Source organism: Pipra filicauda, unplaced genomic scaffold (assembly GCF_003945595.2).
Source record: "Pipra filicauda isolate LSUMZ 115617 unplaced genomic scaffold, ASM394559v2 scaffold167_size3244652_pilon, whole genome shotgun sequence".
Taxonomy (NCBI): Eukaryota; Metazoa; Chordata; class Aves; order Passeriformes; family Pipridae; genus Pipra; species Pipra filicauda.
Window position 1 is genome coordinate 811,962 of NW_024104184.1, and position 15,840 is coordinate 827,801.

The 15,840-nt window shown below is 36.2% G+C and overlaps 1 protein-coding gene across 9 annotated transcripts in view; it reads right to left on the minus strand.

Moving 5' to 3' along the window:
* The window catches only part of KIF21A (kinesin family member 21A), an 88,113-nt gene that overhangs the window by 28,589 nt on the left and 43,684 nt on the right, over nucleotides 1-15,840 (minus strand). For 5 of the 9 annotated variants that reach the window (XM_039379415.1, XM_039379417.1, XM_027731978.2 and 2 more), the window contains exons 8-19: nucleotides 13,010-13,205; nucleotides 12,005-12,194; nucleotides 11,229-11,292; nucleotides 10,350-10,553; nucleotides 6,938-6,976; nucleotides 4,639-4,723; nucleotides 4,343-4,460; nucleotides 3,022-3,210; nucleotides 1,900-2,099; nucleotides 1,407-1,514; nucleotides 849-917; nucleotides 527-738 (exon numbers count right to left, since the gene is read on the minus strand). In XM_039379415.1, the coding sequence (XP_039235349.1) occupies nucleotides 527-738; nucleotides 849-917; nucleotides 1,407-1,514; nucleotides 1,900-2,099; nucleotides 3,022-3,210; nucleotides 4,343-4,460; nucleotides 4,639-4,723; nucleotides 6,938-6,976; nucleotides 10,350-10,553; nucleotides 11,229-11,292; nucleotides 12,005-12,194; nucleotides 13,010-13,205 (1,674 nt within the window). The remainder of the gene's footprint in view (nucleotides 1-526; nucleotides 739-848; nucleotides 918-1,406; nucleotides 1,515-1,899; nucleotides 2,100-3,021; nucleotides 3,211-4,342; nucleotides 4,461-4,638; nucleotides 4,724-6,937; nucleotides 6,977-10,349; nucleotides 10,554-11,228; nucleotides 11,293-12,004; nucleotides 12,195-13,009; nucleotides 13,206-15,840) is intronic. The other 4 variants (XM_039379419.1, XM_039379418.1, XM_039379416.1 and 1 more) reach the window with 1 other exon arrangement.

Here is a 15,840-nt window from a genome sequence, read left to right on the forward strand (position 1 = left end):
CCTCCATCCAGCCCTGAACTGTATTGCACCTTAATATGTTGCACTTGAAAAACAGGTATCATACACCACAGCATCTTTTATGACACACTATTGAATTCAAATGCCACCTAGGAGTTATTCCCTACTTAAAAAGGAGATCTGCTTTAAACCATAGTGGAAGAGCACAAATAAACCTAATACATTAAACTGCATTTTCCAACAAGTTTTTTTTGTACTTAAGAATGCTGCTGGCATTGGACCACCAAGGGCATTTTTCTTGAGGAGTAGATTAAAAAACCTCAAAATTTCAAAATCCACTTTATGAGACTTGTCCTTTAATGCCATTTTATATTATTCTACATTGTCTTAAACCCAGAAAAGTAACATTGCTTTTGATAAAGGTAAAGTGCCCATTTTATGAGCACTACATGACAACAGTTTGACAAATAACAACTGCTGCAACATGTATCATCTAAACATTATCTGCCAGAAAATCCATGCAATTTTCAGTTCTCCTAAGAGAGTACTAAAGAGTTTGAATCCTTACCCTGTTCCATTTGTTGCAGTTACAGATAATGCTTGAACTCTAGCAACAGGAATTCTCATCTTCTGCTGTGCTGCTGTTCTGGAGCCATCGTGCTCGGCTGCTAAGCTGGAACTTGCTTCCTGCATTGAATGCTCGGGCAGACTCAGCTTTCGACTTACTTTCCCTGCCACTTTATCAGACAGAGGCCTTACTTGCCGACGAAGGGCCGTGACCTGAAACAGAGTGCAAAGGCATGATTAACTCTTTCCAGAACTGTGTTCTAAGTTACAGCAATACAATATCATTCTGTTTTCAAAGATTAATTGCTGTTTTACCACAATACCTCTTCAGTTTTGCGACGTAAGATCACTTCTTGATTTCTTTTCTGAGCTTCCAGAAGCTTGAGTTGATGCTGTGAAAAAATACAAGCAGCACATGATATTTTTCCATTATCTGCCACAAGGACTGTCTTGTATTAAAAACAGACATTTACACACTAATGCAAATCTGCAAAATTGCTGTGACATGAAGCGGTCAAGTTACAATTGCTTCTTGCTCTTTCTAGTGAGAATGAAAGTTAGTGCTTCACTGTATCAGTTCTCTATCAGAAGAATACTTACATACAAGCAAGGTGGTAGGAAGAATTTTGTGAAGACTCACTAATAAAATAACATTGATATACATATTCGATAAGCGCAACAGAAAATAGAAGGCTTATCACCTGAAGCTAGAAACTGAGTTATCATAGAAGTCAGAGCAACTTTTGAGCATTTTGGTTGGTGAAAATATACAGGTATATTCCTGCCTCAGTGTGTGTACACAGGGCGTGTGCCTGCAAACAGACGCACATCATAATGACAGATGCTTATTCGAAACGAAAGTTCTTTATCTGTCAAATCACCTCTCGTTTGCGTTGCTCCTTCTTAAGCTGTGCAATCTCTCTATTTCTTCTAGATTCAGTCATTCTTGCTTTTTCCTGCTCTTCTTTCATTTGTTTCATCAAGCGAACCTGTAAAGAGGTCATCACTTAGAAAAGCTGTTCACACTGAAGTGCTGCTTCCTGCTCCCACTCATACAGAGTTTCTTCTTCAAATTGTCATTTTCCAGTATATTACATACTTTTAGCAATTTACCTCCTCCATCTAATGTGCCTTTTTCACTCAGTGCTGAATAACAGCTAATAAGCTGTGCAAGCTTCTGCATTTTTGATACCGTAATTTCTGTTCATTAAACCTAAAAGCTACCCCTCTCCTCCAAGAATAGCCTAGTCCTCATAACTTTTCTATTTTCAGACTTTCGAGCAGCTAACAGCTATCTGGGAGATGGGTACACAGGAGATTTCAACCCAATTTTCAGTAAACACTCATTGTACACTTCAATTTACCAATACATACCTTTGTTTTCTTCATCTCTGTCACCTCCTGCTGCAGTTTCTTGAGTTGCTTTTCATATTGAGACTGATTTTTAAGCAATCGTGCATGTTCCTTTTGTGCTGTTTGAAGCCTCTGCAGTTCTTTATTCATGGCTTGGAGTTTCTTTTCATATTCTGACTTGATTTTTTTTGCCTTTTCTTCTGAATAGGTCTCTACAGAACCTAGAATAAAATGGAATTCTTAATCTGCTGTTGTTCAGGATATCTTCACTTTGCCAGCCACAGCAGATGACTGCTTCCTCTGCTTTAGCATTATCAGCAATACCTTAAAAAAACCTAATTTGTCTCTAGTTCCTTTCTCCTGCATTGCATTGAGCTTTCCACCTTGTATGCATTCTGGGATAAGAGATCAAGTATTAACACTTTCCTCTGATTTCTTTGCATTAGACAACAAATCTGAGCACCTGAAGACACAAATACACATCCTTGTTCACACATGTGTACAAGGGTATAACTACAGTCCTAAATGCCATCAAGCCAAGTATTCCTTTTCTGACACTGATCAAAAGGGAAAGTTGAAGGAGTAAGGGAACAGCAAAAGCTTATAAAGTATATAACTATAAAGCACATATAGTATATTTTAAAAAAGAGAAACAAAATACTTTCCTCAGTACTCTACCAAAGTTCAGGTTTTTTGTGTCTTAGGACTCCTGAGTCACAGATGGTTTTTCATCTCAATACTATTATATATTCAAAAGGTTTGGGCAGTAGAACATCTCTGAAAGATCACTCTTCCTTGTTTTTATTTTTATGCATATAAAAAGAGAGTGGGGAGTAGAAAGCAGGGAAACACCTTTCATTCAGGAACTATCTCAAGGATGACATTAAAATGAGAGCTCCTAGAAAACTAAAAATACCTATTCAACCAAATCAAATACCTGTCAGTAGCAGTATATTTCTAAAAATTTTTTCTCTAATTCTGGTAGAAACTAGAATAAGTAAAGAATGATACACTGGCATTATGGATATAAACCTATTTCTATTTTATGCAATTTCTCATCACATTTGAAAAAGAAAACGAAGGAAGTAGCAAACAGTTCAACTTGAATAGCTTACACAAGATCAATTATTTTGTGCTTCTTACCAAGGTTTTGAAGAACCTGATCTCTTTCAAGCTGAGTGTCTCGAATTTTATGTTGTAGCATCATTAGTTTCTCTTCATACTGTTTTTTCAGTGTCTGCAATCTTCGCTGGCTGTTTTCTAGCTCATCTATCAGTTTCTGCTTAATGGCTATTTCACAGGTGATATTTGCCAAGTCAGCTTGGTAATTTTCTGAAATAAAAAGACTTCCGTTAAGGTAACAGCAAGAATCACATGAATATAGATACTCCTTGCAATCTCAGAGTCATTTGCTGCCATGTAAATTGCGCATAGAAGAATTCTACACAAATTACAATGCAGCAAGCGAAACTCTTATTTCCAATTCTTGTTAAAGTCTCTTTCTTATACACTCTCAATCCTAGAACTGAGAAACAGGTAAGGAAAGATATCTCACACTGGATCACAGTTGCCCTTATGTTGTAATTTAAATCACAATACCAGCAACCTGTCCTTCCCCATACAAAAAGTTGCAAGATTTCAGCCATACCTGGGGGCTGGTGAATAACTGTCATTCATAAACCCAGCAGGTTATAAAAGGAAAAACTGACTTCTGGCAGACTCCAAAGGGAGACTTTCCCTTCTCTAGATCTTAGAAAGACACAGACAGGATTCTAAGAAGACAGGAACCATCTCAGTCATGGAAGTGAAATGGTGAAGGGAATGAGAAAAAAGCAAGGAAAAAGGACTAACCAATATGACAAATTCATAAAAGTTGAATTAATTTCTTTAGCCAATTAGGTCCCTTTTTGTCTTAAGATTATGTGCTCTAGAATAAAGATAGCAGTTAAGGATCATTCTTTTTCAGGTTCCCAATAATGGTTTGTGTGACAAGAAGAAACCAACATTGGTTTGCCCATTTGCCCTGATTCACATGAGAGAATTGTTGATGATTCTGTTTCTGACTCTTGCTACACAAAAATGAGGAAGGCTGATGGACTTTTAGCCTTTCAAATAAAATTCTACCATTTCCAAATTAGCTGATAGGAGCTATCCCCTTGGTGATTAGTCCTGAGACATAAAAATAATCCAGTACTTAAACCTTACACTTTGGATATTTTAACCAAGGAAGAAATATGTTATCAAACACCTGATGTCCTCCGGTCAGTTTTAAAGCCAGTAACAGGGACACTTCATCAGCTATCTATTACGTGTTTTATCACATAACCAAAAAAATTATTCACTGGACATAAAATTCACAGAGAATTATGGGCAGTTGGTTGACAACAGGTTATCTTGCCTACTAAAACCTGAGGTATGACAGATATTATTTGTAAAATTCTACAGAATATTTCACTGACATCACCTTTTTCATCAGAGTCAGTATCTGATTCATCTGAACTTTCAACAACTTCCATGTCATCTTCATCCTCATCATCTTCCTCTTCTTCATCCTCGTGATCACTTACTTCCTGAATTTCCTCCTAAAAAACATACAAAGATGTTGAAGCACACCCAAGCTTTTTCCATCTCCCAATCCCTTGTGACTATCACTGTGAAGCCGCAGTTATTCACCTGATCCATTCCAAATTTCCTTTCTATAATCTTGTAAATCTTTAAACAGACTGTAAACAAATAAACCAAACACTTCTAAATACTTACTGCCTCCAACTCATTATTCTCTCTCTCCGAAGTGCCTTTTTCATCTCTCTTCTCCTGCTCATTATCTGTGTTATCCTCTTTAACACTAGTAGAAGAGGCAGACACAACATATTCACAAACTGAAATGACATGTGCTTCCCATCCCCCAACCAATGTTTGAATTCCAAATAAAGATGAAAACAAAAGTGTAGTTAGAAAAAGATACAGGTGTTGGGCATGGGTAAAATACAACTTCCAAACTTCTGCAGATAATAAAATAATGCCTAATTACCCTTAATCTTGGCTTGCAAAGTAATAGCAATGATTTGCACATTGTTCAGCATACTGCACAACTGGGACAATTGTAATACCCATCTCCATATACTACATCAGCACTCATTTTGCATGGAAGTTGCAGTGTACCCAGAGTAGCTTTTAGAAAACAAAGAAAGAACACTGTGTGCAAGCACAACATACATTACGGGTATTACTACCCTCTCAAGCTATAACAGAGCCTACCGTGCTTAGAATAGTCTGAAAATGTACGTATAAACCTTAAATAATATCCTAATTTATCATTCTAAAACTAACTACTCTTTTGATCAGAGTTATCTACTTGGACATCAAGGGAATGCTCAAAATAGGCATTGATGCAACAAAAAGGGTTTACAGTAGGGGGTTTTTTTTGTTGTTTCGTTTTAAAGGTTTGGTATATTAGCCATTATGGAAAGTTTTAACATTTTTACGTGCACATATAAGACATCACATACAAATACAAAACAAAAAAACCAATGTCACTTTGCAAATTATCACAGACCAGATGTCAGTCACTCTATAGATACATGTGCACAACCCAAATCTCCAGTGGATGGGAAATCATGACAGAATAAGGTCAGATGCATAGGGGGTAATAATGAAAAAATGTGGTTAGGATTGCATAGTGTGGAATCCACCTCAACTAACTTCAGTTGCATAAAATTTTGGCAAGTCACGTGCTGTCACTGATCAGGCACTGTAACTAGAAATGCACATCTTCCTCCACTGACACCAAAAGGAGCTCAGACTTGAGATCTAACTCTTGGACAAATCCAATACTCAGTGCAGTGAGAAGAAATATTCAGTACATTTGAGACACTACAATTTGTCAAGTGACACTTTTAAAACCACCCTTAAAACAGCTCAAATTTCAGAAGTGCCAGTTGAGTAACACAGTTCTTTTGTGCACATATGATTTTTTTGTTATAATACTTTTTTAACCTGTTCAGTGCTAACTGGTTCCTTCAGCCCCACTTATTACAGTGATGAGCTGCACAAGGCAGAAAATTTTTGCTTGGACCCCAGAAAGCTGGGGATGCTGGAATTAAAAAGCCTAACCAGATTTGTACACAAAAAATGCCAAATGGGGAACACTGAGCCAGACCATCTCATTTCCATAGATTCTCATCTCCCTCAGCAAAGAACACGTTATGTTTTATGTTGGTTATTAAGACTAAGTAATGATGGATCTTAGCTGCAATCCTCATGCAGATTGAGGCAAATTCACAGTTTCCCTTCCACCTGCAGATAGCACAGAGCTCATCACTGCAGAGAATGTGTTCTGCCTAAGAAAGGGGAGAGACAAAAGGAAGTAGAGCCAGAAGCTCTCCCAGGCAGAACTGTATTGCTTAATGTGTGTAATACTAATCTGTGGATTCACATTGTCTGCATGAATTTTGGATCAAAGAAGACAGCAGAAAAATAAAAACTCCCTTACTTTCACTTTTAATCACAGTATATTTTTCTTTCTAGAGTCCTCAATTTAACTGCTTTCTATGATTTACTACTTTATCTACTGGTTTGGCTGAAACTGAACGAAAGGAATGATGGAGGCTTCAGTCACATGCTTTCAGAAACAAAAGAAGCAGACAACTGAGCTGTGAAGGTCCAAGACATTCTTGATCTCACATGCCAAAATTATTATTATTGTCATATACTGCCTGCTAGACATTTCATACTGTATGCGCTACTGCACCTTCCTCTTGCCTTTCATTCCATACAGGCCGTGCAAGAAAAAAAATCTACTTAATTCTACAGGAATTCCCAAAGGCACCACCTCCCCACAAAAGCTTGCTCAATGCTGCAATCCCAGAGTCAACCTCAATTCCACAACAGAGGTTTCTTCCAGTTAGAACACTTGTTGAAAGTCAAAACACAAGAAAGAATTTTGAAAACCGAAATTAACTACTCCTGAAGTACCTATGAATCTACCCAACTCCTTTTCATGTATGACAACCAGTTAATTGAAATGACAGGTAATTAAAAACCTGGGAAATATTCCAACCTTCTTTCTTCTTGACTGCTTTCCTCAAGTTTCTGTAGCCTTCAAAAGCACGAGGTACAGTATTGGAAGGCCAAGCCAATGAAGGACAAACCAGACAGTGAAAAGCAAAAGTGATAAGAAGGTAAAAAAATGATATATATGAGCTTGTGGAGTTTAAAATGAAATTTTAAAAGATACCATCAAGAGACAACAAGTAGTAAAAAGGCAATATATCTTGCACAGTTGGAAAGTAAACAGAAAACAAAGAAGAAGCATTTGTAGATTAACTAATCCGCCACTGTCAACAACTGTAAATTCAAGTTACACTAAGGAAGAAGTTTTAGACAATATATTTCACTTTGAGAATTATTTCTAATCATTTAAAAATCTTCTAATTCTAGAAAAAGCTTTCTCCTCTTTTGCCACTTAAAACTGGCAGTTAAAATACTGAAAATTGCAAATACTGCCATTGACCTGAAGTTATAAATCCTCGGGAATATATAAGGAAAAAAAAATACACACTGATTTTATATATGCTGATAACATATTGTAATATAAAGTAGAAATAAGAAAAATTTTGTATTAATATTCTAAATAATATATTCTGAATATAACTCATAAGAAATCTTCAAACTGCATTCATGGTTTTTTGTTTGGGGTTTTATTGTTTGTTTTTAAATACAAAGTAGAAAACTGCAGTTTGTTTTTCTGGGATTCAAAAAATACATGCCAATCATTGCTTGTTATTATTTAATAAATTAACAAAAAACATGCACCAGAAGCAATGAGATGGACAAAATGTTAGTATTTCTCCCTGTACTTATTCCTCTTGAACGAATGTGGATGCATCAGTAAAGAAATGTCTGAATGACTTATGTAAGCATAGAGGTGGCTTAAAATTCATCAACTACTGAAATTCCTCATGTTCCCATTACGAGAAAGTTTTGAGCAAGAGCTTTTGCTTCCTTTCCACCTTATAATGCCTCTCATCTTCCTTCAGTATCAGCTTGGAGCTAACACTCTGAACCCCATGTAATTTTATCACTCATTTAGCCTAATAAAGGTTGGGGAAGTCAAAAGACAACAGTCAGAGATGGTTACCAAGTATGTAAGGCTGACTAACAACTGAAAGGAATGTGGAAGGTTTGCTCTGGGTCTTCTGGTGAGTAGGTCACAGTGTGGGACACTCCAGTCCAGTATGTCAATTTTTCAGTAGCCAAAACATTACTGCCATGTAAACTGTTTCTGTTAAACTTTATGACAGATGCTTATTAAAGGCTACAGATATAGAGCAGTACATGCCTGCTGCTCATTCAGAAACTGGCTCTTAGGTCTTCAGGCTACTTCACAACAATTTAGATAAGTTGCATGTATTTAAAATTATGCACCTTTTTCTGTACTGATCTATAACCAGGAAACAAAAGATCAAGAAAGGCAGCAGATGGGGCAGAACTAGTAGCTAGGCTTACCAATCCCATTTTAATAGAAAAATGCTAGTTAGACAACTTCCAAAGAACAGCAACCCTAAAAAGAAATAGTACAGTAAAAGCAACTAAATGCCTGTAGAAGACAGAAGTAAAGCAAAGAATCCCTACCAAACTTCAGGGTAAATTGTGTCTGTGCAATACATTAACAAACTCAATGCCGATTCCTGAAATTTCAATAGAATAAAAATTCACAGTTATAAAACCTGAACACAGACACCGTATTTCACTAATTAGATAGAGGCACTCAGCAAGTAACAAGCCTGACAAGATATAATGCCTCAAATTCTAATATTTCCTAGCATCTAAGGAATTTTTCTCTCAACATATGCACCTCAGAAATTTATAATTATTTATTGCAAAGCAGTCTGCAGATAGGCCAGTATATAGATTCAAACCTCACCAGCACTTTGAAGATTATGATCCTATTCTACAGAATGCAAGACCCACTTTAAGACAGAGACTGGACCATAAAGAGATCTCTTCAAACTTAAATTTTTCTATGGTTCTCTAATTCTATACTGCTAGGATTGAAAACAGATAGCAAAAATAGTTTATGGTAAGTAGTCAATACTTCTGGATCAGACTACTTGGCTACCCCATCACAAGATGATTGTCCTGGTATGAGCAAGTTTGACTAGATGCAGAAATTTCTTTCAGAAAAAAAAAAACAAAAGAAAACAAAATGAACAACCATTTGTTTTACTTACTACTGTACGTATAGTATAACTTTCAAAAAAAATTTTTTTTTAAATCATAATCTCTTACAATAAGAGATATTACTCAATGTATCTAGTAACCTTTATACAGACACAATCCTGTCTTCTATCTAATATTCAGGCCCCAACCTAAAACCTGAGGCTCTATCTAAGCATGTAGTTAAATGCATGCTTGATTTTAAAATGTGTTAAAACATACAAAATCAAAACTCTTTGTTCCTGCATTTATAGTTACAGGTCATATTGAAGTGCTTGGCCTAAGAGAGGCCAGAACATTCAGTTGATTTTATTTAATACTTCCATCTTGCCCTCAAGTTCCTACAAACATGAGACAAAATCCATCAAAATCCCCATAAAAGTATAAGAGCTTCCTGAAAAATAATATGCAAATGAAAAATCGAATTGTTGTTAAAATGAGTGTTCTCTACAAGTATCAGACATTTGTGTGGTGAATGGATTTACAGATATAGAACCTACTTTATACTTGGACGGTATTAGTTTTACTGTATTTAGTTTTACTCTGAACTTGTAGAAGTCTGAAGGACCATTATAAGAAAGAGTAATATATTAGAAGCATGGGGAAAATTCAGATAAAAGGGTGAGATTTTTAATGAAATCAAAGTCTCTGAGTACACAAACAAAGCCTTGTTGTATTAACTGCTGTCTGAACAGGCATTTATGTCATTGTCTATGAGGATTTTAGTAGATGAGAAGTTGGACAGCAAAACAGCAAAGCATGATGTTGCAGAGAATTAGGAAACCTCAAATTAAAAACATTCATAGAAGCAGAAGATAAAGCAAAAGAAGCCATTCCAAGAATCCCCCAAGAATTCCCAGCTATTCAGAATATCTTTTCTTCAGAAAGCGATTTCAATTTTGACAGAGTTGAAAAAAAGTTTATAATTTTTTTTAAAACTTCTGTTGAATTTCAAATGCCTTTAAAAAAAATTTTAAAATATCAAAATCTATGGAGAGCACCTGTGCTTTTACCATTGTGCATAATTATATATAAAAATTCATTATCACAGAGACATTAATTCTACAAATACTGCATACTTCACTGGAAGAAAAGATGCAAAAGAAAAACATCTATAACTTCAATGCGTAAAAGGGTTTGAAGGAACAGCAGTTTAGAGTCCAAACCCAGACAATAACAATAAATTAATCGTTAAAAAATACACCTCTTTACTAATAAAGAGAAAAGAAATAGCATTATAATTTGTACACCACCTCTTTTTCTTTTTCCTTTCTTTTTTTTTCAGCTTTTCTAGATCTTTCTTGGCTATATCTAGAATTTCCATTGTCTCTTTCTCTGAAGAAAGCATAGAAGCAGAAAATGCTGATGGTCCACCAAAATATGCGGCTCTTGATGAAGCTCTTGACAAGTTGCGCCGAAGATTTTCATTCACTGCTTCACTTTCTAATAATTTTGCTCTTAATAAAAAAAAAAAAAAATTAGACCATGAATTACAAGTATTGCCTATACATGAAATGTACACTCTTTAGCATCTGTACCTTCAACACATTTCCTTCGGAATACATGAAAATACAAATGTCTGTATGAACATACACACATATATGTACACATACATATCTGCATATGCTTTATGTATATACATGTTACATGAATGCCATACAAAAGCTCTAGCACTTAGTGGGGATAGGCCAGATAATTTTTTTGCATGATATGTGTCCAAGAAATAGATAAATAAAAATATCTAAAATATTTAGAGGTTTTTTTTTAAATTTAAAATGAAAGCAGGGGCCCTTTTTAACATTAAATTACACATAATTTCTCAGTACTATCATTTATACACAAGGTTATAAAGTTATTAAATAATTGTTCAAAGTTTTGCTGTCCTTTGTGCAACAATATCAAGTCATCATCATTATTTAGGCAACATCTTAGTCTCATTTCTATTGTCAGTTTCATCTTTAACATTTTACATTTTTGTAGCCAAGAGCAACACCAGATGGTCTTAGAAGCTGAAGGACCACTTTACTAAAGTAATCCCCACAGAGGAAAACAGGTGAAGCATTTACTTGCTAGCACTTCTAGTGTTTTGGGTTTATTTTTAATAAAAATTGTTCAAATATTTAGGCAAATACCTGAGATCTTCAATTTCCTTGATATAATTATGAATCATGTTGCTAATTTCTTCATTTCCTTCTCCTTTGAAGGACAGAGAGAAAGAGGTAATGAGGGGAAGAGAAAGATTAAGGAAGGATGGTAACAATATAAATATCTGAATACAGCTACTAGGCACAAGGTACCAGCAAAGATAAACAGTCACATGGGTTACCCATTAAGATCTTATCTGATTTGTATAATATCTTTCCTGCTTAAACTGAATTAAGTCTTTGGTTCCTCTGTCATATGATCATCATGTGATTACCATTAACCTTTTCTATTTCATTTGTTTGCCACATTAGCACATTTTAACAATGCATAAATCAAAAGTAACCTGACAAACCATGCACAAAAAAAACCAATGCAGTCATGGTAAGTCAATTGGTTGATTATTCTATGAGGTGACAAGCAAGCCAACATTCACCCATCTTTGTTTAGGTCCCCATCCAAAGCAAAATACGTAAGTTCATATGGGGCTAAGCATATAAATAATTCCTATCCAAAGGTATTATGTCATATCTCATGTTGCTCGTAGTCCTAAATGAATGGTCAAATCAGGGTACCCAACTACTAACAGAAATCTCCAGAAACAGAAGAAATAATCAGATGAGGGTCTATTCCTGCCAAAGCAGGTCCTACATTACTGATACAAAGGCATCACTTCATTCCAAGGGATCCATGAAGCAAGAGCATATACTGGATTAAAGTTCATGAACTTATGAAGCAGTTTACGCACATCACACCCACAGCATACCTGTTCTGGCTAGCACTTGGTTGGCCTGATCACTCATAAGCTGCGTTATTCTGGCTCTAAGTGCGTCGATAGTCTCTTGCATTGCTTTAATTCTAACACGCAGGTTGTTGTTTTCTGTTTGCAGCATCGCATTTTCATGAAACATGTCATTGATGCTTTCAACGCCTTCTTCATCTATAATCCTTTTACCCTTTAAGAAAGTAAAAGTATTTTATTACCAGTAAAGGGCTGACCTACATGTGACAAAATTTTAATTTAGTAAAGGCAGTCCACAGATTATTTGAAATTCTAAATAGATGCTCAGAGCAAAAGATAATCTTCTCTCATAAAGTTCAGAACATTGATAAATGGATAGTTTTCAAAACATTGGTAGTTGGACAACACCTTAGCATTTGGGTTCTGTGTAACTCCATCTTAGTCTGAAATACAAGTTCTTGAAGAGGTTAAGAAATGAGAAGACAACTCTATCAAATCAGGATACTATCTCAAGAATAACAAAGGAGTACAACACTCTTTGGTAACATTTATTGCAGAAACCATTATTTGTTTAAACTTTCAGGAAGAAATAAAACATTGTGTAGTATGAGTATTTTCCTTATATAAAACTTTATTTTTAAAACACATTGTTTTAGTAATCTAGTAAGTTTTCAAAAGCAATACACAGGAACTGTACACATTCACTTAACACATCAGTCTAAGTTGTGGTCATTTTTGCTTTGGAGGTGATTGTTTCTCATTGTTGAACATGGCAAGGTCAATTTTTGCCTTTCAAAATGCAAACAGCATGCAGCATCTGTTAACATCATTGGCATTTGCTGATGTATCTTTTCTTTGGGGACATAATCTAAGTTTTCTAAAAATATCTGGTAATCATTGGAATTAGAAGTGTTGTTTACGTCAAGGTTGGTATTCAAACGTGTATGAAGTGGAAGTAGTCAACAGAAAAACAAGCTGTGAAATTATAAGCATTTTAAAGCAGAAGAAATCCTAAGAGGGCAAACTTACTGTTTTGTATTCCATGAGTTCCATCTGTAGCCGTGCAATCTCACTGCGCAAAGCATTTATTTGTTGACTAGCTCTATCCTGATTAACCATCACCTTGTTCTTGATGTTCCGTGCCCGATTGGCATACTTTAATGTGTTCAAAGTTTCCATGAAGTCTCGATCTGAAGGGCTTACACACGCTATCATGAGGGTTTGACTAGAAGTTAAAAAACACAAATCAGCATTACACAAAGAAAATAGAGAGAAGCCAACAGGTCTTGAGGTAGAAGGTGAAACAAGAATAGCAACTTCATAACATTTGTGAAAATACTTCTTGATCTAACTCGCAGCAGACTGTGAACCACAAAGGTCAGCACTATTACATCTTGCATCACCCTAGCATAGTGTAGGAGATACTAGGTCATCAAGTGTTCCACACGTTTAACATCAGTCAGGAGGCACGAAGAATATATACAAGTATCATTGAAAATATTCTGGGGTAGCATTTGCTATCTGTACATTTGGGCTGGTTTGGGCTGGGGTATTTTCTTCATAGTAGTTAGTGCAGGCTGTTCTTCATAGTAGCTAGTGCAGGCTGTTTTGGATTTGTGCTGAAAACACCCAATATGTGTCCTTAATGCAGATATGTTTTAGTTACTGCTGAGCAGTTTCCAGAAATATTTTTCAAATTACATTCACTTTGCCTAATCCTACATAAACTGAGATTTAGGAACTTAAGATCAGCCTAAATTCCTATACAGTGATTTGGACCATGCCACCATCAGGACTGCCTATTGTAATTCCTGAGGTGCCTACCTACTTCATCTGCAGGTTGCCCAAATGCTCCTCTTGGGTGTCCATATATGCCTAATGTACCTATTGTCTACCTCAGGTGGGACAAAAGCAGAAAAAAAGCAGAACAATTTTTCATTCCAACCAAGTGGTTTCATCATCTAATAGGTCCCTTCTCACACTCCCTGGAGCATACTCACTTCACATTAGATGAGAAGAGCCTAGAGGGGTCAGAACCAGAATTCTAGCTGCAGATCACTCTGAAGGTGCATACATGGCCTAAATTCTCAACAGACAGGGCTAAACATCTGCATTTGATGGACTGAGTATGCCCCTCCAGGCTTTAAAGGAGCTTGCTTCTCCATTGTATATCACAGCTTAGGTGAAGCATTAGGAAGAGTGCACTGTCTCCAGGGCAAATGAGCAATATCTACATCAGGCAGACTAGATTCTGATCTTCACTTTCTATAATTTTAGACTGCGATAAACAAATGAATCCCTGCAACCCTCTGTGAGGCAAACAGTTACCCTCACCACACCCACTGGGAAACTAAACTAGAAAGAGTAACTAGCCTGAGACTAAAAAAAACATTCCGTTTCAGCAATTCTTCCTCAGCCCTTGCTGGTATCTTTGTGTCAGTTCTCTAAACTGAGTTTAGTCCTCAAGACAAGAGTATGCAGGATTAAGAACAATTTTTTAATTCTGACATGAGGAATACTTCTGTTTTCAGTTGAGAATGAGCTTACATTTCTACACCCCAGAGGACTGGTTCTGCTATGTCTCCATCTTGAAAACTGAACAACTTGAACTCCACTTTCCTATCTGAATTGTGTAATGGATCAGGATTTCTTAAAGCTGTTCTACTCCCTTTATTTTACCACTTCTTTAAACTGCTCTCCCAGCTCCTGAAGTTATGAAAGTTCTTATTTTTCATATTATACACTATAAAATTCGTTTTAAAACACCAATGCTCTATATTCTTTATTGAATAATTCAAGAAACATTAATATTTAAATGCTGCTTCAGAACTGTTACAGCATTATACTTAAAATGAGGATTATGGTGAGAATAGTACAGTGCTTTTATCATTGTTAACTCAGGACTTACTACAGTCTAACCCAAATCACTACTAGTACATTTTTGATACATATTTTTAAAGAGAGAAACAGTAATCTGGACTGTAATACCTAAGGTGGAATTTGGAAGGCTGCAGAACAGGTTAAAAGAAATCTAAATACGATTCCCTGGAAGAAAAACTGCATATTTGTTAAAATTTAGCTTCTCACACATTTTGGTTGCCAAAGCAGGGATAAGAAACCACGCAAAATGTGTTTATGTGTGTATATATATATATATATAAAACCCTCTTCCTCAACAATAAAGTACTGATTTGAGAAGTCTCACATACATAAAAAACAAGGGGAGGGGAGCATCCACGCATTTAACATCAGCCACAAAGAAACAGAAAGAAAATATACAACTATCATCAAAAATGTTCTAGGGTAGCATTTGCTATCTGTATATTTGTACTGGTTTGGGCTGGGATAGACCTGATTTTCTTCATTGTAGCTGGTATGTGCTGTTTTGGACTTGTGCTGAAATCACCTACTATGCGTCCTTAATGCAGATATGTTTCAGTTACTGCTGAGCAGTGCTTGCACACTTCTCACCAGCAAGGAGGCCGGGGATGCACAAGGAGTTGGAAGGGACACAGCCAGGACAGCTGACCCCAACTGACCCAAGGGATATTCCAGACCATACGGCATCATTCTCAGCTTATAAAGGTGGAGGAAGAGGGGGACTTTCAGAGTGATAATATTTGTCTTCCTAAGTCACCACTACACAGGCTGAAGCCCTAATTTCCTGGGGATGGCTGAATACCTGCCTGCCCATGGGAAGTGGTGAGTGATTCTCTTGTTTTTGCTTTGCTTGCATACATGACTTTTGCTTTATCTAGTAAACTATCTCAAACCCTCAACTTTTACCCTTCCAATTTTCTCCCCCATCCCACCAGGGGTAGTGAGCAAGCAGCTGTGTGGAGCTTGGCTGGTGGCCGGGG